Source organism: Orycteropus afer, unplaced genomic scaffold (assembly GCF_000298275.1).
Source record: "Orycteropus afer afer isolate SDZICR_OR568_19922 unplaced genomic scaffold, OryAfe1.0 scaffold00169, whole genome shotgun sequence".
In the NCBI taxonomy this organism is placed as follows: Eukaryota; Metazoa; Chordata; class Mammalia; order Tubulidentata; family Orycteropodidae; genus Orycteropus; species Orycteropus afer.
Window position 1 is genome coordinate 4,847,974 of NW_006921756.1, and position 22,936 is coordinate 4,870,909.

Below are 22,936 nucleotides of genomic sequence, written 5' to 3' on the forward strand. Positions count from 1 at the left end.
AATGTTTTGTATAGTATGTTATGCCAATTGAGCTTGATGTCCCCTAACTATGGTCCCAAGCCCACAGGTTCAACTACTTGGTCCCTCTGGGTAGCTGGCTGTGACCAAGCAGTGACCAAAACCTTGCCCCGTGTCAGCTCTACTATACACCTGGGAATTCTGATCATTCACATAAACTTATAGGACCATTGTCTGTCAACCCTATACATGTTCTTGGATACACTCCCCATTTCATAGACATACCTAATAGTTCAGCCTGTCCACCCACCTATCCACCTGTATACCCATGTTTGCCTTCACTGACAATGAAGTACTGTATGTTCAAAAGGGTTCATCTTTGTTGTTTGTCCCTCCCATGTATCTGTCTTTCTCTTCCTCAATGCCACCATATTGGTCACTCACATTTGGTACTTTGCCCTTCTCTTCACCCAAATCAATATTTATCTCTATCTATCTAACAGCGTTCCCTCCATTCCTCCCCCAACCCTGGTAACCAACAAAGAAAATTTCCTTCCATAGATAAACCTTTCCCTGACTTTTACAATAATGGACTAATACAATATCTGTCCTTTTGTGATTGGCTTATTTCACTCAGCATAATGTCCTCCAAGTTCACCAAGTTTCTTGACTTCTCCAAAAATACCCCATCAGACGTGCTGTCAGCTCCACTTCCAAAACAGAGCCAAACCCTCCCCCATCTCTCCACCACCACCTGCTCTCATCAAGTCCAAGCCACCATCATCCTTTACCTAGACTATCCCAACAGCTTCCACTGTGTTTCTCCAGCTTCCTCCACTCTTGGAGAGTCCATTCTTTACACCCTAATCACAGTATTCTTTTATGTAAATAAATAAATAAGACCTCCCCTGCTTCAAATCTGCCACTGGCTTCCATGGTTGGAATCGAATTTAAGCTCCTGTCTGTGATCTCTAAGACCCAGACCGATCTCCCCAGAGCCCTGTCTATCTCCTGACACTGACCTGAACACACCGTTCTTTCTGCCCTTTAAACAAACATGAAAGCCTTGACATTGGTTGTTGCTCTTGTCCAGAATGTGCTTTCACCAGGTGCCTTACCCTCTGGATTCAGCTCTACAGGTACCTTCTCCCTTCAGTATAATGAAACTAGGAAGTTGATCTCCTCTTACTTCTACCACCTAGCCCCCAGATCTTTCTCTAACCTCTTTTATTTTCATTATATCACTTATTACTCTCTAAAATTATTTATTTATTTTGTTAAACCTTCATTAGAATGAAAATGCTATGCTGGAAAAGGATCTCTTCTGTTTTGTTCATCACTAGATTTTCAGCATCTGTAACAATGCTCAGCATACTGCAAGCATTGCGAATGCATCTGTTGATGTGGGGCATAACTCCCCACTTCTTAGGTGCAGGCTGTTCCAGGTGAATTGTTTCCAAAGTGCACAATATGGAAAGGGGTGGGGAGAGTAACTTTAAAGTGGAGAAACCTGACAAAACACTACATCAACTAGATGGCCAATGTCAACATCAACAGTGATAAGTCATGCTGATACTACATATCAGTTATGGATTAAACAGTGTATCCAAAAAAGATATGTTGAAGTTTGAACTCCTGGTACCTGTGAATGTGACTTTGTTTGGAAACCGGGTTCCTGAAGATGTTATCAGTTAATATAAGGTCATATCAGAGTAAGGAGTAGAGTGGGTCCAATTTGAGTGAGGTCCTATACAAGAGAAGAGACACAAAGAGAAAGACAGAAGATGGCCACATGATGACCCAGTTAAGCCAAGGAACACCTGGGGCTACCAGAAGCCAAGAGAGATAAGAAAAGACTTTCCCTGGAGTCTTCAGAGAGAACATGGCCCTGCCAGCACCCTGAGATTGGACTGGCAGTCTCAGAACTGTGAGACAATAATTTCTGTTCTCACACCAAACCAAATCAGTTGCCATTAAGTCAATTCTGACTCACGGTGGCCCATGTGTGTCTTATGTGTGGTACTTTTTTACGGCAGCCCTAGGAAACTAAAACAGGGCCCTTGATATGTTATAATGAAAATGGTACCTTAACTCTGTAGCTTTCCACATAACTCCAGTCTAATTGTGATAAAAACGCCACATAAATCCCCAGACATTCTACAAAGTCTCTGACCAGTACTTCTCAAAACTGTCAAGGTCATCAAAAATAAGGGAAGTCTGAGAATCTGTCACAGTCAAGAGGAGCCTAAGAAGACTTGACAACTAAATGTAAGGTGGCCTCCTGGATGGAATCCTGGAACAGAAAAAGGACACAAGGGAAAACTGAAGAAATGTGAGTAAAGTATGAACTTCAGCTCATAATAATGTGTCAATATTACTTCATTAATTGTGACAAAGGTACCGCAGCAATGTAAGATATTGATGATATGTAATTTTAATATATAATAGGGGAAAGTAGGTGTGAAGGTCTCTCTAGACTTTCTTTGTAATAATTCTGTAAATCAAAGTCAAAAATAAAAAGTTTAAAAAACCACATTTCTTATGTGAGTGAATATACAGTAATAGATGCTACAAAGCTATACTCATGTCTTTTTTTAAGAATGTATTGGGCAAAGATTCAAGCATGATGCTAGAAAACACACTTATTCCTCAAGTCTGTTAAGCATTGTCTGGGTCATACTGTTTGCATCGTTACTCTGTTAACAACATACTCTGGAACATTGTAAAAGCAGCCATCAGGCCTCCCCTAACTCAATTAGTTCTAAATGAGGAGACTTTGGGTTAATGAATAAAATAACAAATCCCACCCTCTTTCATAAAATCACATTTTCCCACTGCTGTCTAGTCCATCCATCCATAAGTACTACTGTGGGCCTACTATGCATCCAAGCCTAAGTTTGGTTTAATAGCCAGTTCCTGTCCTAGACAAGGATTCAAGACCCATATGTTGTAAATGGAGTCAAATACCAGATTATCTTCTAAGGGGTCAAATGGCACAGATGTTCAGAGAAGACTGCGTTCAGATGTAGCAGTTAAGGAAGGCTTCCTTCAAGAAGGGCTGGGTTAGACTTGGAATAAGGAACAGGACTTGGAGACACAGGAGGAAGGAGGAAGGCCAGCCCAAGCAGAGGTCAAAGCATGCCCAGAGTCTAAAACCAACTGCAGGGAGTACTCTGATTAGAGCTATGAGGTCCCCAAGGAAGCAATGGCAGAGGAAGTTGGTAAACGGAGCTGGGGTCAGAGCAGAAAAGGCTTTGAAACCTTTCCTGACCTTTAAGGCCTGGAAAACACACCTCCCCCATGGAGCCCTTCCCAAACACCTTAGCCACAATGAGCCCTCTCCCTCCTTAGGGCCCCCTCCCACAGCACCCTGTATTTACCCACTGCCATCCAATCAATTCTGACTCATAGCAACCCTGTAGGACAGAGTAGAACTGCTTCATAGGTTTCTAAGGCTGTAAATCTTTATGGAAGGAGATTGTCACATCTTTTTCATACAGAGTGGATGATGGGTTCGAATTGCCCACCTTTCTGTTAGCAGCCTGGAGCCTTAACCACTGTGCCACAAGCAAAGACAAGGAAGATGTTTCATTCATCCTTTCAATATGCTATTTGCATTCTTGCTCTATTTCTCCCACCCACCCGTAAGTCTCTTGGGGCAAGATCCTTTTCTGTCTCCTCTCTGCCTGCTTTGCCATATAGGATTCTGCACACAGCACAGGCTCAAAGAAATATCTGGTGAATTAATAAAAGGGAGAGGGTATTAATGATTGGATTATAAACACAACAGGGAGGCTTTCAAAGTTGGCAGAAAAATTTACCACCAAAATGATTTCGTCTCACTATAACACCAACCCCTTCCTCTGCTTTGTTTTCCTTCAGCACTTACCACTCTGATTTTTAACTAATAATTTGTTTATGTGTTTCTTCCATAGATAAACCTTTCCTTGTCTGTCACCAATAAGCCTTCACAGAGCACCTACTATGTGCCAGATATGTTCTAGGTGCCAGGGATACAGACATCACAAATTTTTAAAAACTCTACTCTCAAATATCTGACATTCTAGTGATAGCGTGACAGGCAAAAAGCAAAATAAACAAGTAAATACATAGAATGCCAAATGGTGGCAAATGATAAAGCAGGAAAGGACAAGAAGTTCAAAAGAGTGGTTTGCAATTTTACACAGGGCGGTCAGGGGAAACCACCTTTAAGCAAACACTTGAGGAGGAGGGGAGCAGGGATCTTGTTCTGTTGTGTTCACTGATTCACACTCAGTACCTCAAGCAACACTTACCATAGACAGCAGGCAAAGAAGAATGAATGAATGAATGAGTGTTTTTGGAAAACTAAACCATTTTTTAAACTGAATCTTTTTTATTTTGAGATACTGGACATAGATTTACTTGCATTTGTAATAAAAACCACAGGTATCTTATGCACCCTCCATCTAGTTTCCCCCAGTGGTATTATCTTTTAAAACTATAGCACACTAGCACAAGCAGGAAAGTGACATTGATCCAATCCACCATTGATTCAGAGTTTACCAGTTTTACATGTACTTATTTGTGTATGTGTGTATATGTTTATTTTGTTGTCTGCAATCTTAAGGGTTAACCTATTTTTAATGCGCAAGTTAGGAGGACACAAGTTACCAGTCACTGAGCAGGCTGTGCATTTTCACATACTTGAACTCCATTCAATCCTCACGACCTCATCCTAAAAAGATGAGTATGTGTGTCCCCATTTTACATGTGTGAAAACTGAGGGTCTTAGAGAAGGAACTTGTTGGAAGTCACATAGTTAGACAGGGAGAGATACCAGCACCCAAAACCCATGACTGTTGTCTCCTTCACTACAGCTCTTTCCTGAGTACAAACAGTGAAATAGGGATCAAGAGGGTAAGCTCCAGGAGAGATTGGAGGAGAGACGTAGTGACGGAGAGGTTGAAAAGCATGCTGCTGTGGTTCTGTTGTTGTTGCTGCTGCTGCTGTGATTGTTGTTGTTAGCTGCCATGGAAGTCAGATATCTGATTCATGGAGACCCCATTCAAAAGAAACAAAGCACTGCCCAGTCCTGCACTACCCCCATAATTGTTTGGGAAGCAGACCGCTGTGATCCACAGGGTTTTCACTGGACGGTTTTTAGAAACGGATTGCCAGGTCTTTCTTCCTAGTCTGTTTTAGTCTGGAAACTCTGCTGAAACCTTTTCAGCATCATAGTAACATACAAACCTCCACTGATAGATGGTGGCTGCCCATGAAGTACACTGGCCTGGACTAGAACCCAGGTCTCCTGGATAAAAGAAGAGAATTTTACCACTGAACCATCAATGTCTTCACAGGATTCTGATTAAAGAGTACAGAAGTACCAGTCACAGAAGAAAGGAACCGAGAACTAGAGGGTTCTAAAGGAGAAGAGAAGGGAGATGTCCTGGCTCAGTTCCCCTGATGGTGTGTGATCTTGGACAAGTTGATTTACATATCTGAGCTTTGTGTTCCTCATCTACAAAGGGATGGGAATGGCCACCCAGATCCTATTCACCACCCAGGCTTGCTCTAAGGGCAAGGAGAAATGAAGAGGTAGCCCTTTGCAAAGCGAAAGTGCTAGATCAATTGCCAAAACCAGAAACAAGGCAACCCAACCCAACCCAACCGCCCAGACTGCCTGTGGTCTCTGGACTGGAATCACTGGCTGGCTTTCCCAGAGATGAAAATGCAGTATTTAGGTCAGCACACACTGCAGAGAACCTCACTGTGTTTACAAGAGACAGAGAATTTGTGTTCCTATTAAATGCCTTTGAAACCCAGTGATGATGAGAGACCCAAGGCTGTTTACCACTTGGGATATTTACTTTCCTCATATACAAATCAGATCGGGTGCCGTCAGAGCTGACGCCACCTCACGGTGCAACCCTCTTACGTCCCTGCGCCTTCTCGGTGCCCCACACATGGTTTGAATTTATTGGTTTTAGCAACTTTCATTTATATCGTGTGAGGATCACGGAATGACCAGCAAACAGAAGCTCTGATCTGTGCCCTGGAAAAAACACAGAAGTGTGAGGAAGGAGGTGGGGGTGTGGTGCTGGGAGAAGCAGCTCCCACTCACAGGGTGGCCCAGTTGAAGCCTGAAGCCTTTAGGGCCCCCGTGGGAATGAAGGATGAGCGGGATTCCAGGGACCTACCAGGAGATGGTCAGAGGGCTGGAAGGGGCTTAGTAGTCACAGCCACCCGGAGCCCAAACACCAGGTGCTACTGTGGCAAGTGCCAGCAGCTGCCTAGAGGTTTGCCCTCCTGAACCCAAACATCTGGAAATCTGGGAATAATGGGTGAGGAGGGTGAATGAGGGGCAACATTCTGTTTTCCACTCAGATACTCAGGGAATAATGTATAGATATGGTGGATAATTTTACAACTACCCACAGAACCCTTGTGTGTGTACTTAGACTGAGCCCCTGGGGAAACCCAGATTCATTAGATGAAGCTCCCGCCCTCAGAGAACTCCAGTCTAGTGGAGGAGACAGACAGGTAAACATATAAAACACAAAAACATTTTAAAAAAAAAAAAGCCCTCTTCCAGTGAGGTCAGAGCCAGTTTACAGAGTGGCTTTGCAGCAGGGAGCATGAGGTTTATAGTCTGCCAAGCACTCTCACACCTGCTGAGGGGGCCTCGGCAAGGGGAGAGCTTCTGAGCTCCTACCTCTGGACTCCCAGAGCAGTGCTCTCTCCATTTACAACCTGTAGATCCTCCCATTCCCTGCTTCTGCCTGGGAGGCATTCAACAACCACCTGCCTCACTCCATCCCACCCCCCTTTGAGCAGGTGGAATCTCTAAAATCTGCCCTCAAATTGGTCACATGAAATTCAGGGACATGTTATCCTATAAACAACCATGTTAGGAAGGTAGTCAGAGTCAGGGTCCCTCACAAAAGGCCTTGAAATATATATGACAGCTGGTTATCGCTGCCTAACCACTCTTTGGATGATCTAGTTGCTAACAGCGAACACCCCCTGAGTTCCCACTCCACAAGCTGGGTGCTATCTCCTTCTGGCCCAGCAGTGGGAGCAACCTGGATCTGACAGAAGGAAGAAACTCTCACATGGAAGTTTCTTCCACAAGCCAAGAGGATTTAGAACTCCCAGGCAAAACTGGGTGAAGTGTTCCCATTTGACAATGAATGAATGAGCCATCAAGCTAATCACTAATTGGAAAATCTACATTGCAGACTACAGGAGTAAGAAACAATGGCCCTCGAATGCATCCAAGTCCTAACTTCTTAACACGGTTTATGAGGCCTCCATGACAGGACCCCTGTGTGTCTCTAAGGCCAATTCGCCAGTCTTCCCATGCCTGCCATGAGCATTCTCTACGCATGAGTAATGATATTCCCGCAGTCTGGATCACCATCACCATCAAGCTTCCTACCCTCTCCCACACATGCAGGGCTCCTACAAATGGCAATGCCCATTTGTCCTTCAAGACAGAGCTTGTTGTTGTTGTTGTTGTTATGTGCTGTCGAGTAGGTAGCATTATACTAAAGCCAAGCCAGGTCCTCATAAGGAGGGAAGTTCTGTCTGTTGTACAGAAATTGAGCATCTTCAACAGCAAAGAGAGCTCCTGAGCAGCAGAGATGCAGTCTTGTCCATCTTGGTAGCCTCCATGGGATCTCCCGGACCAACCTGAGTCCCTGCATGTCCCAGTCACCACACTGGACAGTGCTCAAAAGGACACTTTGGATTGAATGACAGACAGGTGTGAAGTGAAACTCTACCAGCTACTTTGGCAAATTGAACAGGCACCCCTCAGGGCTGGGGGTGGGGTGGACCTTGTCACATCTCCCCATTCCTGCACCAGTATTAGAGAGCCCTGCAGAGAAAAAGCCCAGCCACCCAGACTGCTGAGGCCTCTGCTTCTGAGTCCTCGGCCTGTACTGCCAGACTTTCTCAGCCCAAGGTTGGCTTCTGCTCTTCATCCTCTCCCCTCACATGCTCTCCTTACCCCAGGACCCTGCTCTCCTCTAACAGACTTCCTTATTCCATACTTCCCAGAGGGCCAGCCTTCCTCAGGAAGGAACTTCAAAGGCTGCTCAACTCCCTCCAAACTTACCTTTCATATCTCCAGTTTCAGAAGAAGAATTGTTCTCCTCCTATCAGATTGTAGTTCTTCTATGTGTACTCTGGATCTCACCTTCTCTTTTCATTAGTCACAGAGAGACTGAGATCACAAGTTCTGGACCAGACTGCCTGAGTTTAAACTCCAGACCCTCTACTTATTGGCTGTGTGACCTTGGGCAAGTGAATTAACCTCTCTGTGCCTTGGTTTCCTCATCTCTAAAATGGGTTAAATAATGGTATCTACCTCAGGGGTTGTAGTGAGGATTAAATGGGGCAGTGTACCTAAAGGACTTAGAATTATCCTTGGCCATCTGTTTTGGAAAACTTTTATCTCTCATCTTATCAACCTCTCTCATCCCCACCAGCCCCATAACAATCTCTTATCCTCAAGAACCTGGAACTGAAAGTGGCAAAGCAGTTTCTAGCAGCGCTTGTTAAGCAAATGAATGAATGATTGAATGGACAGCTTAATAATTAATTAATTTGATTCTTTAAGTGTTTAGGAGCTCTGGTAGCACAGTTAAGGCATTTGACTGCTAACCAGAAGGCTGGCAATTCAAACCCACCGCCCACTCCTCAGAAGGAAGGTCGGGCAATCTACTTCCGTAGTGATATCTCCTCGGAAACCCAAGGAGGGGTTGCTATGAGTCAGATCCCACTCAACAGCAGTGCATTCCTTTGCATTAAGTGTTTACAGAAGCTCTGGTCGTGTAGTACCTAAGGTATTTGACTGCTAACCAGAAGGCTAGCAGTTCAAACCCACCAGCCACTCCTCAGAAAGAAGATTGGGCAATCTACTTCCGTAGGAGGGGCCGCTATGAGTCAGATCTGACTCAACGGCAGTGAGTTTTTTGTTTTGTTTTTTAAGTGTTTACAAGGAGCTCTGGTGGCTCAGTGATTAAGGCATTTGACTGTTAACCAGAAAGTTGGTGGTTAAAACCCACCAGCTGCTCTGTAGATGGAAGTTGGGGCAGTCTACTTCAGTAAAGATTTACTGCCTTGGAAACCCAATGGGGTCACTAGGAGTCAGACTGACTTGACAGCAGTGTTGACAGGATGCCTTTGGGAGAAAGAGAAAAGGAAGGCAGACTCCCGTCTTCCAAGATCTCTGGGAGGGAGACACATGGATAACCAGTACTACTAAGAACATAAAGAACTTGGTGGCCAATAAAGACTTTCCTGGGCTGTATTCCACTCAAGTCTTCTGATAACTATGAATTGCTGTTATTAACATCCAACCTGTCCTGCATAGTGGAGGAAAAGAACACATAGAGATCACACATAGAACCTGTGGCAGAGCTGAGTTTCAACCTGGAGTTTCCAGGTGAAATTCTGCAATTCCGTGAGTGTGTATGTGCCCTCCAGAAAACAGTGGAAGACCATGGAGAAGTCAAGACAGAATGAATACAGTCAGACATTCGACACCAAAGAATGTAAGAAAAATGACCATCTTCCAGGTGTCAACCACACAGGTCTCATCAGCCAACCACACATCTGTGCTCTGTATGAGAGACTAAGAGATCAAGAACCATCTTCTCTGGTAACAGGGGTTTCACCTCAAGAGATAGCCAGTGTGGAAATGACAATTACAATGACACTTCAAACCACATCTGCATGTGCTACAAGTATGCGCTGTTGTTTTTGTTGCTGATGATGTTTTTTTTGGTCACTGGTTTTGTCAAATGTTTGGTGTTTTAGCTGTGGTACTGTACTAATTAGTATTTGTGAACCTGTATCATTAACTTTTTTGAGAAGGAAGTAGTAATCAAAAGAAAAGGAGAAAAATTTTAAAAGTCTTCCATTCAGTTACCAGTAATGTTGTACCTAATAATCTGTAATTCAATGTAGAAGGATTGTACAAGACAACTTTGTTGTTAGTATTCATATAATCTAAGAAATATTACACAAGCAATTTACATTATATTTATGACATGTTATTCTTTGATTGAAATTGATAATAAATGTTACTAAGGATTCTGTGTTTTCTTGATCTATTGCATTGGGCAAATCTGCTGCAAACGACCCTATAGTGTTAAAGAGCAAAGATGTCACCTTGAGAACAAAGGTGCACCTGATCCAAACCATGGTATTTTCAATAGCCTCAAATGCATGTGGAAGCTGTACAATGAATAAGGAAGACTGAAGAAGAATCAATGCATTTGAATTACAGTGCTGGCAAAGAATACTAAATACACCATGGACTGCTAGAATAACGAACAAATCTGTCTTGGGAGAAGTACAGCCAGAATGCACCTTAGATGCAACAATGGCAAGACTTTGTCTCTCAGACTTTAGACGTGTTTTCAAGAGGACCCAATCCCTGGAGAAGGACACTGTGCCTGGTAAAATAGTGGATCAGCAAAAATGAGGAAGACCATCAAGGAGATGGATGTTGACACAGTGCTGCAACAATGGGCTCAAATATAGCAACAATTGGGAGGGGCTCAGGACTGTTCTGCTGTATGCAGGGTAGCTGTGAGTGAGGACTTGACTGCACCTAAAAACAAAAACGAGGATTCTGTATGTAGCTCAGAAGAGGTCCATGGGGGGTGGGGTGAGACACCATGAGTTACCACACTGGGTGACACCAACCCTAGTGATGCAACGGCTGAGCTCAGTAATGCACTGGCAAAATGGGGGCCCGGAAAACAGTCGACCCTCTTTTGAGTGTTCTAGTGGGGAGGAAATGCAGTAGTGCATTGTGAAAGCCTCTGGAAATTACAAAGTGCAGTGCAAATGGTAGGAATTATCATTGCCAATTAGGCTTTTGTCTGTTCTCAAAGGCCAGGCTGAACAGCCCAAGAAAGATCTAAGGCTAAAAGATGAGACAGAGATTCCCAAAAGGCTTTTCCTGCCTTTACCTTTCTTTAGAAAAGGAGCTTTCAAATGGGACCAGAGGCTTAAGTTACTAGCCTCTTCGAAAGCACATTAAGTCCCCAGGAGATAAAACTGGCCAGGAAACTTTAAATAACCTTGATAAGGAGGAAGGAGGTAAATCCTTTAAACTGAAGACCAAGGGGAAAAAAGCCTTGCTTTTTTACCCTTGCTCTGGGGGCGTAGTGCTTAAGGCATTTGACTGCTAACCAGAAGGCTGGCGGTTCAAACTCACCAGCCACTCCTCGGAAGGAAGGTTGGGCAATCTACTTCTGTAGTGATAACGCCTCAGAAACCCAAGGAGGGGTCGCTGAATTGGATCTGACTCCACGGCAGTGAGTTTGGTTTTTTTTAATCTTTGCACTGTGGCTTCCCAGGGCAGGGATGGCCGCGTGTCCTGCCACCTCCACCCCCAGCTAGAACGGGAGCGTACCTCGCCCAGAGATGTCCACTCGCCCGTCCCTCCCCATGTTGCCACCACCGGAGGAGGCTGTGTCTGGCCTGGCCGTAGGAGTCGGCGCTGGACGCCTCAATATTAAACGTGCACTTGCGCTCGCGTAATCCCATCAGTAGAGGAAGACGAGTCCTAACGCCAGCCTGGGACACAGAGGGCCCCCGCCAGCAGCGCGGCCTCGGGCCGGCCACGCCCGCCAGACTCATCTCCGCACCAGGGCTGGCCTTGGAATCCAGCTGTCATGAGACCTGCGCTCTACCGCAAGGGGTGCCAGACTAAGGTGGAGGGATGGGGGTGAGTGGACGGGCCCTGCTGCTTCATTCAGCCAGGTCTCTTGTCACAATCCACTCCGTCAGTGGCCAAGAAGGACACTCCCCAGAACGTGCCACTCATGCTCTTGCCTTAGTCAGGCCTAGGCCACTCCTCTTTCCTCTCCCTAAGACCCCTGTTCTGTTGTAGGTAGGGTATCTATGAGTCAGGACTTGACCCCACCGAAAAACAAAAACAAGGATTCTGTATGTAGTACAGCGAAGACCCGTGGGGGGAGGGGTGCCCTTGCTTAGCTAACTTTTACTCCTTATTATTATAATTTTTTAATTGCAGTTAAATGTGTATGTGTGTGTGCATGCGTGCGCGCGTGTGTGCGTGCGCATATGTGTGGGTAGCAGAGAGCTCTGGCGCCCCAACGGTTACAGCATTTGCCTGCTAACCAAAAGATCAGTGGTTTGAACCTATCAGCTGCTCCAGGAAAGAAAGATGAGGCAATCTGCTTCCATAAAGACAGGCTTGGAAACCATTTGGAGCAGTTCTATTCTGTCCTATAGGGTCACAATGCATCAGAATCTACTCGATGGCAGTGGGTTTAACTTACACATTTGCCATTACAACATTTTTTACATGTGCAATTTAATGATACTAATTACAGTCATCATGTTGTACAACTACCACCACTAGCCACAATTTTCCATCACCCTTAAGAGAACTTTAAGGAGTCTGGTAGCACAGAGCCTAAAGCATCTGACTGTTAACCAGAACGCTGGTGGTTCAAACCCACCAGCCACTCTGCAGAAGCAAGACTGGGCAATCTACTTTCGTAATGAATTACCACTTCAGAAACACAACAAGGGTTGCTATGAATTGGAATTGACTTGACGGCAGTGGGGTTTAAGAGAACTTTTACTCCTTAATATCTTGCTTCACCTAACTTCCTCCAGCAAGCCTTCTCTGATCTCTCCAAGCTGTGCCAGCCAAGTGCCTGGCAAAGAGCATCATCTTTTGCACTCAATTTGTTATCCCTAGCACCTATCCCAGTTCTAGCACACAGTGGGAAGTAAAACACTTTTCTTGAAAGATTGTATCAGGATAATTTTAAAATAAAATAAAAACTACAAGCTACCATTTACTGAAGGAGCTCTGGTGGTACAATGGTTAAGTACTCTGCTGCTAACAGAAAGACTGAGAGTCTGAACCCACCAGCCACTCTGAAGGAGGACAGATCTGGCAATCTGATTCTGTAAAGACTTCAACCTCAGAAACCCTACAGGGCTGGTCTACTGTGCCATACAGGGTTGAAATGAGCTGGAATCGACCTCATGGCACACAAGAACAAGTGTCCATTGAGGGCTCCTATGTGTCTGACCCTGTAGCATAGTGCTTTATACATAAGCAATGCTCACTGCAATCCTATGAGGTTGACAGATGAGGGAAGTGAGGCACAGAGAGGGTATGGAACTAGCCCAAGGTTACCCCTGTAAGCGTAGTGATTCTGGGCACTGAAAGAGCACTGAGCTATCCTGGGCCAGTTCCAGGGAACCTTATAGTGAAGGGAATTCCTGAGCCAAGTCTACACAAGAATGCGTACACTTACGTGTAGACTGATCTTTGTTGCCACAGGTAAACTCAGACCAGGCTGTGTGCCTCTGAACGAGCAGGGTAAGGAGAGAGCTTTGTGCAAAGAGCATAAGCTCAAAAGGTAAGAGTAAATGAGAGGCAGACTTTAATGCTGTCTCCTGCCTGTGCTATGTCTATGGGAAGACAGGAAGAATCATCATGAATAAAATGTGGCAGGGTCACAATCACTCAGGAAAAAGGCATAGTGCACTGCCTTCAGAGACGGGGGACGGTGTCAGGCAGTGGTCCCTCCAAGGAAACCACCTTACCTAGTCAGTCAGAGGAGGAACACAGATTCCAGCAGCAGCTGCTACCACAGAGACTATCTTAAGGCCACAGTCCACCCTTCAGAGATGGTGCCAGGACCTTGATTTTTATAGGCCATGTGTGAAGACCTCCTGGCTCTTTGCAAAGGAAGCCAGGCACTCAGGGTGGCCCAGGTACAACTCACCCACCAACCTTTCAAAACACAGTGCTAACAGTCAACCACATCATTACACTTCAAATGCAGCCTTTACACTTAAATTCAAATTGCTGAGTTCTGTTCAGGTGGCATAAACCCACAGAAGACAGCCCAATCTAGTGACCACAGTTAAAAGCCTTGTTAGGAAGTGCATATGTTTGAAGAGCCCAGCCTTCTATGCTGGACTGCCCCCAAGGCTCATTACAGATTCAGAGGAGTAAGAGTTAACCAGATAATAAAGACTGGGAAGGGCTCTCAGAAAGAAAAGCATCAGCATCAGCAAACAAACACATGGAAACATGACCAAGGATTATATGTGAGAGGGAGAGAGGGAAAAGTAGAACAGCTTAGCAAGCATCCTTGGAGCCCAAAAAGCATGTTAGCAAGTCAAGTAAAAGTTAAACATTTAAAAATGAAATTAAAGTGCTTGATGGGGTGAGGTTGGAGAGGCTGATATGTGCTCTAGGGTAGTAAAGGGGTGGGGGAGAGGCCTGATTTGCAAGTAGCAGATGAGAAAGAGAAAAGAATAAACTATTCGAGTGTGGAGAGCAATAAATCCAACAGGGACCCATGGATGTTAAAAAGACCTGACCAAATGGGCTCGCCGCAGGGCTGAATTCATCTGTAGGTCTCAGGTGGAAAGTCTGAATACAGAAGCCAAAACATAGCCCTTTGTTAGCACCCAGAGCTGCCAACACCCCGACCACAGATTACACCACAAAGTCCCAACTTCAGGACTGGAACACATGCAGTCTAATGTGGTAATCAATTGTGAGCACATTTTAAGCTAGATTTTTTAATCTGGCCCTATTAGTAAAGAAAAGATCTGCTAAGTAATGATTATAATATCAAGTAAAAAGAATATAAGTGCTGAAAGAATGTCATAAAACACCATAGAGATTTCCACTGATGGAAAGAATAATATATCTGGTGGCTTTGGACCAAGACTTCCCAAGCAGATTAGATCTAGGACCATTCTAGGAAGACTTCTTGGAGGAGGTGTAGTTTTGAGGTGAGCCTCAAAAATCTCTTAAGATTCAGAAGGGGAAGAGTAAGAGGAGGAAATTCTTAGGGAGGGGGCTTAGCATAAGCAACAGCTTTTCCAAGCTTAGGGCAACAGTTTAGTGTTTCAGCGGATGCACGGTACAGATTTAAAAGCCTGAGGATCCTGGATGAGCAGCTCGGCGAGAAGGCTTGGCAGCCGCTAAGCAAAACTGCAGGCTGGGCCACCGGCCGCCTGTGGATTAAGTGGGTGGACAGAGCGCCAGTGATGGGAGATAAAAGGGAGTGAAGTGGATAATATTTAGAAGCAAACTCGAGGGGGAAAGGACGTCAGCAGCACGGCTGGCAGGCCGCAGTGCTCCTCGGCATTCTTCAGTTTCCTCCCTTGGAAAGCTGCATTACCAGGCGACCTTTTCCTGGCTTTGAGAGATGTCCAAATGGGAACTATTAACAGAGGCACGCTCCCATTTTTATCTCCATCAGAAAGTGCTTCACCGTCAGCCTTTCTCTGGCCTGGGATTGGTGGGGCGGGTGGGGGGAAGGAGATCAGACAATGTGTTTGGGGATGGGGCTTCTTGGAATTCTTGAGCAGTGGTCCCTTCCAACTCTGGGGTTGCAGAAGGCTGTGTCTATGAGCTGAAAATTCTTCAAAGCTAACAGGCTAGGATTTCACGATGTGAAGATTCTTCGAGTCCAAAAATGTCTGGGAGCCTAATGTTCTAAGATTTCACCATTCTTAGATTTCCTGAGCCTCAGAGTATGGACTTCAGATTCAGAGATCATTATGAGTCTGGAAGCCTTCATTCGACGTACTTCTGATTCTGAGACTAAAATATTTCATGACATAGTAGTCACCTGGGCTTTGTGGCCTCACTTACTTTTGACAGAGGTGCCTACGAGATATCCTGTGCTCCTGTTTCTGAGTCTCATCTAAGCTGGCCAGTTCCTAGAGAGCAGACAGAGGCTGCCACACCTGTGGAGGCTCTCTGCAAATAGCCACCTGGACACAGAAAGAATGTGAATATACACATGCCTAGGGGTCAATGCAAGGAGTCACCAAGGGACTCTCACACCATGTGACAGGCGTTTGCTAAGTAGCCCCATGCCCAGAGCTCCATGTGTGTGAGAAACCCCAGGGGTATGACAAGCTGTAGAAACACAAGGGTGAATTAGGGGCTAGGAGAAGCCTGTTTTCCACTCCAGGTTCTGGAGCTGTTCCGTGCAGACTAGGCCAGCCTGCATTTTTATCCAACACTGACTGAGGGGCTCTCACTTGGGGTGACTTCTAGGAAGAAGAGGGCTCAGCATGTCTAAGGTTCTCTGGGGGTGCCCAGCTTCCTTGGGGGAGGTGTTTATTCCCTTCACTCTGAGGAGAGCACCTTAGATCTGAAAAGAAACTATGGTAGAGATGAGCACTGTGGACTTGAGGGATCATAAATTTGCCCTGTGACTGCCATGAAGTCTCAGACAGGGCTGGAAGGCTCAAGAACAGCCATTCTTGGAAGACAGGAAGTTAGAGATGGATTTGTACAATAGGAAAAGAAAAAGAGAAGGTCCCAATATGAATGTGGAAAACAGGACACAGGGTGAAACTAATACTCAGATGCTCTGTGCCTCAGTTTCCTCAGCTGTAAAATAGGACTAAAACTCCCCACCTCACAGGGTAGAAAAGCAATGTGCATCATCCCTGGAAAGGTGGTGAACTCTCTGCAGGCAAAGGCCATGCGGTCCCCATGTCTGCATTCCCAGCACCCTGTAGTAACCTGATGCAGGAGGGAGCTCTTGCTGAGGAAGGGAGGGAGGGGGAGAGAGGACTCACAATGAAGGAGGCGATCCAAGGTTGGCAGGTGTCCAACAGACTGTGCTGTGACAGGCAGGGGTTCTCTTTGCTCTGCAGACTGGCAGCGAGAGGCAGCAGGATCACCCACCGGAACCAACTGGCTTCCGGACAAGTAGGTATCAGCAACAGCCCGCCAAAGAGAAGCCTGCCAGCCCCTCCCTACTACAGGTAACTCACACTCAAAATCTCACAGAGGGTTGACTCAAGGCCTCCAAGATCTAGGGGCCAAAGATGAATACAAAGAAGTCAGAACTGGGTGGACACTGGAAATTGTCTAGCCCAATACTCTCATGGGACAAAGGGAGCAACATAAGCCTGGAGAGGAAAAAGGACAAGTCCAAAGTCACAGGCAAAGTGGTAATGGGATCAGGACTAGAACCTGCTCTGCATTTGAACACTGTGTGTTTTTGTAGTGGGGGGAGGGCTTCGTTAAAGTTCATGGGAAAGGCTCTTCACTACAGCTTATACAATCTTTCTCCATACATTCAATCATTTAACAGTGGTGGATGGCAGAAGAGAAGCAGGGATAGTCAAATCATGGTCTTTGACAATTCCTTCATTAATTCACTCATACTCTAAATACTTATTGAGTACTTGATACATTCTTGCACCTCAGGGTCTAGATATGGGAGATCTGACTATAAACCAAGGAGACCCTTCTTCATTCAACTTTGTCAGCTTAGCCCACGTTAGGGGTGCCATTGTCACAGTGGTCCCTTTGGAAGGCAGAGCATACATTCCAGAGAAGCTTTGGGTGCCCATCCTGTTTTTAGGAAATTGTATTTTAGAATCACCTTCAGATACAATTTATAAGCCATAGATAAAGCAAATCAGTTCCTGTACTTTTTAATTATGTCTCTCTTTCTCTCTCTTAAAATTTTTTAGCAAGAAATGATGAGTCTACCCCAACACACAGACACACACACACATACTTCACCAGATAATATCATCTGACTGTTGAAAAAAAAAAAAAAAAACATCCCCCGGATGCCTGCAAAACATGAGCTTTGGAATCAGACAAACCCAAGTTTGACTCCTACATCCGCTTGGCCCGGCTGTGTAGTCACAGCCAATGACTTAACTTTTTTGATCCTCAATTTATTGTCTGTAAAATACATATGATGACATACCTTGTAGCATCCCTGTGAGGATTAAAGATAACGTACTTGAAAGGTCTAATGCAGCACCCTGTACAGAGACAAAGTTCAGTACATGATGATTTTGTGGTTTCTAGCTGCCCTAGTGAGTTGTAAAACTTCACCAGCATTTTGAATGCTGGCAGCCCTTTTCAAGATTTTGGTCTCTGCACATGGTGGCGGTTGGTACCAGTCCCTGGAAGCAGCAGATAAAGTTGATTGAAATCCGCTAGTCCCAAGACTGTCATAAGATCTGGACTCAAGTGTCAGGCATCACCAGGTACCCGAGGCAGGGGCCCTACCACCACTTATTAATCCAGCTTTACTTTGTTCAAAGGGTAGACAGTGGGCCCGGCACCAACAGGGCAGAGGTGAGGCCTCCTGCCCTGCAGCCAGCCTCAACTTTTTTCTAAGCACAGAACCCACATCTAGGCAGTCATTATCCCTTCTCAACAACTCCCACAGGTAGTACCTTATCATGTCTTCACACAACCAGCTCACTTTTGAAAGGCTGGTAACAATGGCCCCCTTTGATAGATAGGGCACCAAGTCTTGTCCCAGGTTATATACAAGTCGGAAGTTTTAGTCCCATAGCTGAAACTAAAACCTGGAAGCAGATCTTCTAGTTCTCAACTCACTATTCTGAACTGTGTCGACAGCACATCAGGAGACTCTTTAGAGGATCTATCCTCAGTCTCCACCCCAGCCACACAGCCAAAGGAAATAATTTCTCTACAAATAGAAATTCTCCAAAAAATAAATTTGTACGACCCTCAAGTCCAAAAAGGGAGAATGATAAGGAAGAAAGGACTACAGAAAGAATTACAGGAGGATACCTAGTTCTAACCAGGAGGAAGTCAGTGTGGGGTTTCATGAAAAGCACATCTTTCATTTAGAGTCAGGCAGATTGGCTCTGTTCCTTATTAGCTGTGTGACCTTGGGCAAGTCATTCAACCTTTCTGAGCATCCACCTTATAAAGTCCTAGGGTGGTTGTGAGAATTCAGTGAAATGACAAAGCACATGAAGCCTCCTGCAGGGTGCCTGGCACATGGAATTGATTATAGCTATCATACAGAATGCCAGGGCTAGAAGAGGCTTGAAAGATGACCTAATTCTGGTGTCTCATTTCACAGGCAGGGAACACAAGGCCCAGAGATGGGAAGTGACTTGCCTAAGGTCACACAGAAAACTCATGGTGATATCAGGCCCAGCACTTTCAGTTTATGTTGAAATCAGAGACCCAAACTTATCAATAAATCCAGTCCCCCAAACTGTGCAAGGTTGGAAGAAACTTTTTCAGCTCTAATCATTCCTCTAGTCCAGCAAGTTCCAAAACTTAAATTTTCCTTCGCCACTTAACAAGGAAAAATTTCATATTTCTGTCCTGCAATAACATAAAAAATTTTTAAACATTCAAATTAATACTAAAATCCTAGGCCTTAATAAAATGTTACTCTTTTAAGGCTCCTTTTTCCCACCTTCTTCTCTCACTACCCCCCACCCAAATATTTTGCAATAACAGTAATGCTGAGAGGAAAGAAAAATAAAAATCTGATGCACTTAACAGATATTTTAGTACAATAATGTATCACAGATGTTCCTATCAAACTGTGCACGCGCGCATACAATTTTACTGAGAAGGCTGTTGCGTTTCTGACTTTGGGTTCTGGATCCCTAACAACACCATCCACACCAGCCCTAGGATCTCATCCTCTCCAGTTAGCCCTAGGCTTCCCAAGAGGATGGAGGAGAGATTTCATCACCTCACTCCAAAATGATAACAGGACAAATTGGTGCGGTCGGACTCTCTGGCAGGTGGTGAAGGGTGTGTAGATTAGAGAACCCAAAGGAGTCCTGTTTTCTTTTGTTTTGGACTTGCTTCCTGCAGCCCTTTGGAGGAGATGGAGTCAAGAACAATTTTAAGAAGAGCCCAGGCTGGTGATGGGGTAGGCACGATTTTGAAACCAGAGATTCCAGTCTGTTTGATCTTCAAACATGAGCTTTGGAGACTGTCAGCGGTTCCTCGCCGGCCGATGAATGGCTCTTAGGAACTTTTCCTAAAATATAACTCACACACTTTCCAGCAAATGTTTTCAACCTACCAAAGCCCGTCATTTGGTTGAACAGCAGTGTTTCCAGACTCTGAAGATAGTGTTGTTTTAAAGGAGACAGATTAAAGCCAGGAGCTGTTTAACCAGAGGGTCCATTCACTTCCTTCAGCCTTAATGGTCTCCCTTTGTGGTACAAAGCGGGTGTTGAGAGTGATGGTTGATCCCCCACCTTCCTAACCTAAAAAAGATATCCAGGCCTCTGGACAGAGAGGCCTCCCACAAACCTCCCAACAAAATGAGATGGGCGGTGAGCGCCTGGAGCCCCCCACCCCACCCCACCCCCGACACAAATAATATCAGCTCCCGAGACTGGCAAGGGAAAAGTCACTTCAGAGGGAGAACGCCGGTATGTTCAGAGGGCTCAGTGCTGGGCCAGAGAATACACAGGATTTTCCCCCGTGGAGACGGAGTCAGGCGTAGTCAGAACCCTGCAGCGCGTGACTAACTGCCCCAATATTCCTGCCACCAGGGCCCTCTGAGTAAGGACTCCACATTATGGGAGAGCCAGCAGGAGAACCGACAAACCGGCCTTTCATTTGGCCGGCAAATCAATCTGGCTTCTTACCTCCCCGGGGACAATATTGCATTTCCCCTGGAAAAACAAAGGCCAGAGATCTCCAAAGGGGGATCGGTTTCTGCTGCTGTTTCCCTGGTGAAAAGCTTGCAACATCTCAGGAGCAAGCAAGCAGGTCTGGTCCCCAGTGCTAGAGTTTCTGGCCCAGCCAATTTATGGGGCTGTCTCCTTAATGGAGGAGCATGTTTCAGGGGCCACACCTCACTCAGGGCATTAACCCAAGCCCTGTCTTGGGGCCTCCCTGCAGGAACCCTCAGCCTTAACTGGGAGCCCCCATCCCAGGATTGACAGCCCTGTTCTCAAGGCACAGATGTGAACTCATTGTTCCCAGGCCCTTAGAGTTGAGTTTGGGGCCAGTGAGTTGTGAGTGACCTCTGCCCATGGAGGCTGGGCTTTTCATGACATTTTGCTGGATCAGGTCTCTGGCAGCAAAGACTTTAAACCTCCAAACTCCTGCCCTGCTCCCTGCCCCCACTCCCGAGGTTCAAAAATCAGAACTGTCAACCTTTAAGTGAACACACTGTCCTGAAATTATTAACCCCAAAATGATCTTTGCTGGCTTCCTCCTAGCTGAGGGAGGCAGTCCGAGGGTCACCTAGAGCTTTGCAAAAAAAAAAAAAGAAAGAAATCATCATTGTGAAGTGGATTCCACTTCATGGCAACCCCATGTGTTACAAAGTGGAACTTCTCCATTGGGTTTTCTGCGCTGTAATCTTCATAGAAACAAACTGCCAGGCCTTTCTTCAGGAGAGCAGATGGGTAGGTTCGAACTTCCAACCTTTCGGTTAGTAATTAAATCCAAACCATTTGTACCTTAAGATTTGCCAAGGCCCAGGTAATTCGGCAGTGCTTAACCTCAAACAACAAACCAGTCTTCCATAAACACCAGAACCATGACACCTCCCGCACCAGCCACAAGTGCCAAGTCTTCCTCTATCCTGCCTTCAAATGCATTATGGCCTGTGGGTACCTAAACAGCAGACTCCTGCTCTCAGGACACCAGGGATCTCAGGAAAGCCTAAGGCAAACCAGCAACTCCCTCTTTTTGTTTTTGATCACTCTGATGCTCAAAGGGAAATTCTTTCTGCTCAGGCAAGCACAGCAGGTGGGCAGTATATTTCTCCAACAGGTAACACCAAGGAAATAGAAGCAAACATGCAAACTCTTAAGCCTCCATTCTAGAGCTCACTTAGGAGATCACTCATTCCCCCTCACACCACTACAAACAGCCAGAAAACTGTCCCACACCCCAAAAGGACATCTCTTGAAGGGGAATGGACTGACTCTGGCTGCAGGAGGAGGAAGACAACCAGAAGAAGAGACCAGGCACACAGCGGTTACCCAGATCTGGGAACAAGGATGCCACATGCCTACCTGGGAGAAGTTGAGCCCGTTGAGTGGGTGGCACTGCTCCTCCACCCGTTCCACTGCCCCAGTGCTCTTCTTCATCTTCTCGGCCTGCTGTGCCAGGTAGAGGTCCAGCACTGGCACACCACGGGAGCGCACATCAGTCTCCGTGAGTGAGTTCACCATAAGCATCACCCACACGGGCCTCTTGCGCTCCCAGTTACCCGCAATGGCATTGAACAGGTAGTCTGCATAGAGCCCCTTGCCCCGCTGTGCAGGCGTCATCCACGAGGGCATCATCAGCTTCACGTAGTCTAGGTGGCGCTTCAGGCGCCAGTACAGCTCTCGGGGCAGCACGTTCTGCAGATTCTCTCCATGTGGCAGCAGTTGGCAGCTGGCCAGGGCCGAGATGGTGTAGGGGTCTGTCAGGTCTAGCTCAAAGTAGACACGGGCGCTGGCCTGGAAGGCTGCCTTGGAGTTGTCTGGAATAAAATCCCACACACGAGTGTATGGGACATGGATGGTGCCGAAGAGGTAGGCTGGGGGTTCGCGCCGAATAGTCCACAGGAAAGAGTTCAGGTCTCTCTGCTGCAGGGGAAAATGAGAGAGAAGATTGTGAGGATTAAGGCAGCAGAGTAGAAGTGAGGTTGGCACACAGGGATAATAAGGGAGAGACAAGGATGGGAAGCACAGAACTACACAGGGCAGTGGTAAGGAAGAAGGGCTTTGGAACCTGAAAAACTAATATGCAAATCCTGGCATTGCCCTGTCTTAGCTGTATGATCTTGAGCAAATCTGTACACTTCTTCCAGACTGTTTCCTCATCTGTAAAATGGGGATGTGAGCAGCTATTTCAAGAGTTGTTGTGAGGGTTAAAAGACACGATGTAAGTGTGTTGTTGTTGTTATTGTGTGCCGTCAAGTTGGACCTGACTCATAGTGACCCCTCCTTGGGTTTCGGAGGCAGTATCACTATGGAAGTAGATTGCTGCATCTTCCTTCTGAGGAGTGGCTGGTGGGTTTGAACCGCCAGCCTTCTGGTTAGCAGTCAAGTGCCTTAGGCACTATGTTACCAGAGCTCCCAATATAAGTATGTTGTTGTTGTTGTTATGTGCCATCGAGTCAGACCCGACTCATAGCGACCCCTCCTTGGGTTTCTGAGGCAGTATCACTAC

General features: G+C 45.9%; 1 protein-coding gene across 1 annotated transcript in view; it reads right to left on the reverse strand.

Annotated features, from left to right (window-relative positions):
- TRABD2B (TraB domain containing 2B) overlaps positions 1–22,936 on the reverse strand; it is a 329,047-nt gene that overhangs the window by 304,043 nt on the left and 2,068 nt on the right. Inside the window, exon 2 of the mRNA XM_007946710.1 lies at positions 21,790–22,350. Coding sequence (XP_007944901.1) covers positions 21,790–22,350 — 561 coding nt within the window. The remainder of the gene's footprint in view (positions 1–21,789; positions 22,351–22,936) is intronic.